Source organism: Corylus avellana, chromosome 7 (genome assembly GCF_965113065.1).
Source record: "Corylus avellana chromosome 7, dhCorAvel1.hap1.2, whole genome shotgun sequence".
NCBI lineage: Eukaryota > Viridiplantae > Streptophyta > Magnoliopsida > Fagales > Betulaceae > Corylus > Corylus avellana.
The window spans coordinates 18,002,711-18,004,575 of record NC_142496.1 but is presented as its reverse complement, the minus strand read 5'-3'; the positions used below and the strand labels follow the sequence as shown (position 1 = coordinate 18,004,575).

The 1,865-nt window shown below is 35.9% G+C and overlaps 1 protein-coding gene across 1 annotated transcript; it reads right to left on the bottom strand.

Annotated features, from left to right (window-relative positions):
• Positions 1-1,030: 1,030 nt before the first annotated feature.
• Positions 1,031-1,465, bottom strand: LOC148584605 (uncharacterized). Its single transcript, XM_088518535.1, has one exon. The coding sequence runs from the start codon at positions 1,463-1,465 to the stop codon at positions 1,031-1,033; it is 435 nt and encodes a 144-aa protein (XP_088374661.1).
• Between the last annotated feature and the right edge of the window lie 400 nt (positions 1,466-1,865).

Genomic DNA, 1,865 nt, shown 5'->3' with positions numbered 1-1,865 from the left:
TGTAAAATTGCTCTCTTTCTCTCTCTCTCAAACTTTTTTTTTGTCTCACTCTCTCAAAGTATGGAACCTTTGAAGGAAAACAGAAGGTTCAATCTCCACTCCAGTTCTCACCCGTTCATTAAACACCTGTCTAAACTTTCTAGTCTGGAAATGAATATACGTTGGAATATATATATATATATATATATATATATATATATATATATATATATATATATATACTCGAACTCAAGATACTTCAAAGCAACTTACAACAACAACTATACAAAGCTATACAAACAAATCGCAATCTTCTGAAATTTAACCTAAAGCATTGTCCTATACAACAATGAAACAAAACAATTGCAAATCCATAAAAGAAGTAACATGCAGACAACTTTATAACCCTAAAAAATAGAGACATAAAAAGAAAACATAAAAATTTCAGGATTTTTGCAAGGGCGGGCGCCCCTGCCCCGGCCCTGCTTGTATCTGCCATTGTGCATAACCCACGTGATATCCCACTCTTCTCTACCCTTGCACCAAATTAATTAAATCCCTAATATCAAGTCTCAACATTATTTTGTCCTTTTTTTTTTCAAAATTATTAATATATCTTTATGGCTTAAATAACTCCTTTAACCCTAAATACAATTGTCTGATGTTTTTTAATTCATCCATAATGTAAATCATAGTTTAAAACAAATAAATAAAATCAAGACCTATAAATTAAATTCCACCAATCAAAATACATTTCCATAAATATCAACATATTTCTTTAGACACTTCTTTTTTCTTCTTCTATTTTTTTTTTTTTTTTGAAAAGGTTCTAAGCATTCATTCATCAAAAGATCACAATACCTCAGATATATGTTCATGCATGCTAAAACAAGAAATCATCCCTCTAGATTCTATCTTCTCCCAACGTGAGCGCAAGCTTTGCAAGACAATGTGCACCACCATTTGCAAGTCTATTGACATGCTGCATTGTCCACTCCTGGAAACTGTTCATCATCTCCCTCGTGTCATTCACCACTTGTCCATATAAGCTTTAGCAATCTTCATCCCTCCAGAGAGCAGTGACAATAATCAACACATCACCCTCCAAAATGATTCTGTGTAGCCCCAACTCCCTTGCGAGTTCAACCGCCTTCCACACTGCCATGGCTTCAGCCATGGTAGGATCATATACATGCTCCTTTCTAGCACAGAGCATTGAGAGAGTATCCCCTTCATGGTTGCGAACAATTACCCCAATACCCATCCTGTTATGATTGATGTCCATTGTTGCATCCCACTTGAATTTTACACTCCCCATACTAGGCTTATGCCATTCAACTAAGGGAATGGGATTTGGAGCTACTTCCCTTCCATTCCTTCTCTTCGCAGCATTATTACAAGCTTCCACTTGTTCCTTTGCTCCGCTAAAAAGAAACCTAGGGCCCAAAAATTTCCCACAAAAATCACTGAATTCCTCCTTAGCCATATTAATCTACCTAATGTTGCCATCCGTTACAGTTGATCAAGATTAAGCCTATCCATAAGCTTTTCGACAATATGGATAAAATCATCTCCACCGCTTGTGCATTTATGGATCTCCAGTACACACTCCATCCAAACATCCATTGTAGATGGACAACTCCAAAGAATATGTCCAATAGTTTCATTTTCCAACCCAGAAATAGGGCATGGGGGATCTTCTATAATATGTCTTTTGAATAACCTCTCCTTCGTGGGTAAAATATCGTTGCATGCCTACCACATGAAAGTATTCACTACTCTTGCTGCTTTGCTATTCCATATTCTCTTCCAAAGGTCTTGTAATGGCTTCAGAGTTAATTATGTCCAATTCTCAAAATTAACTCTTTAATTAGATATTAAAATTC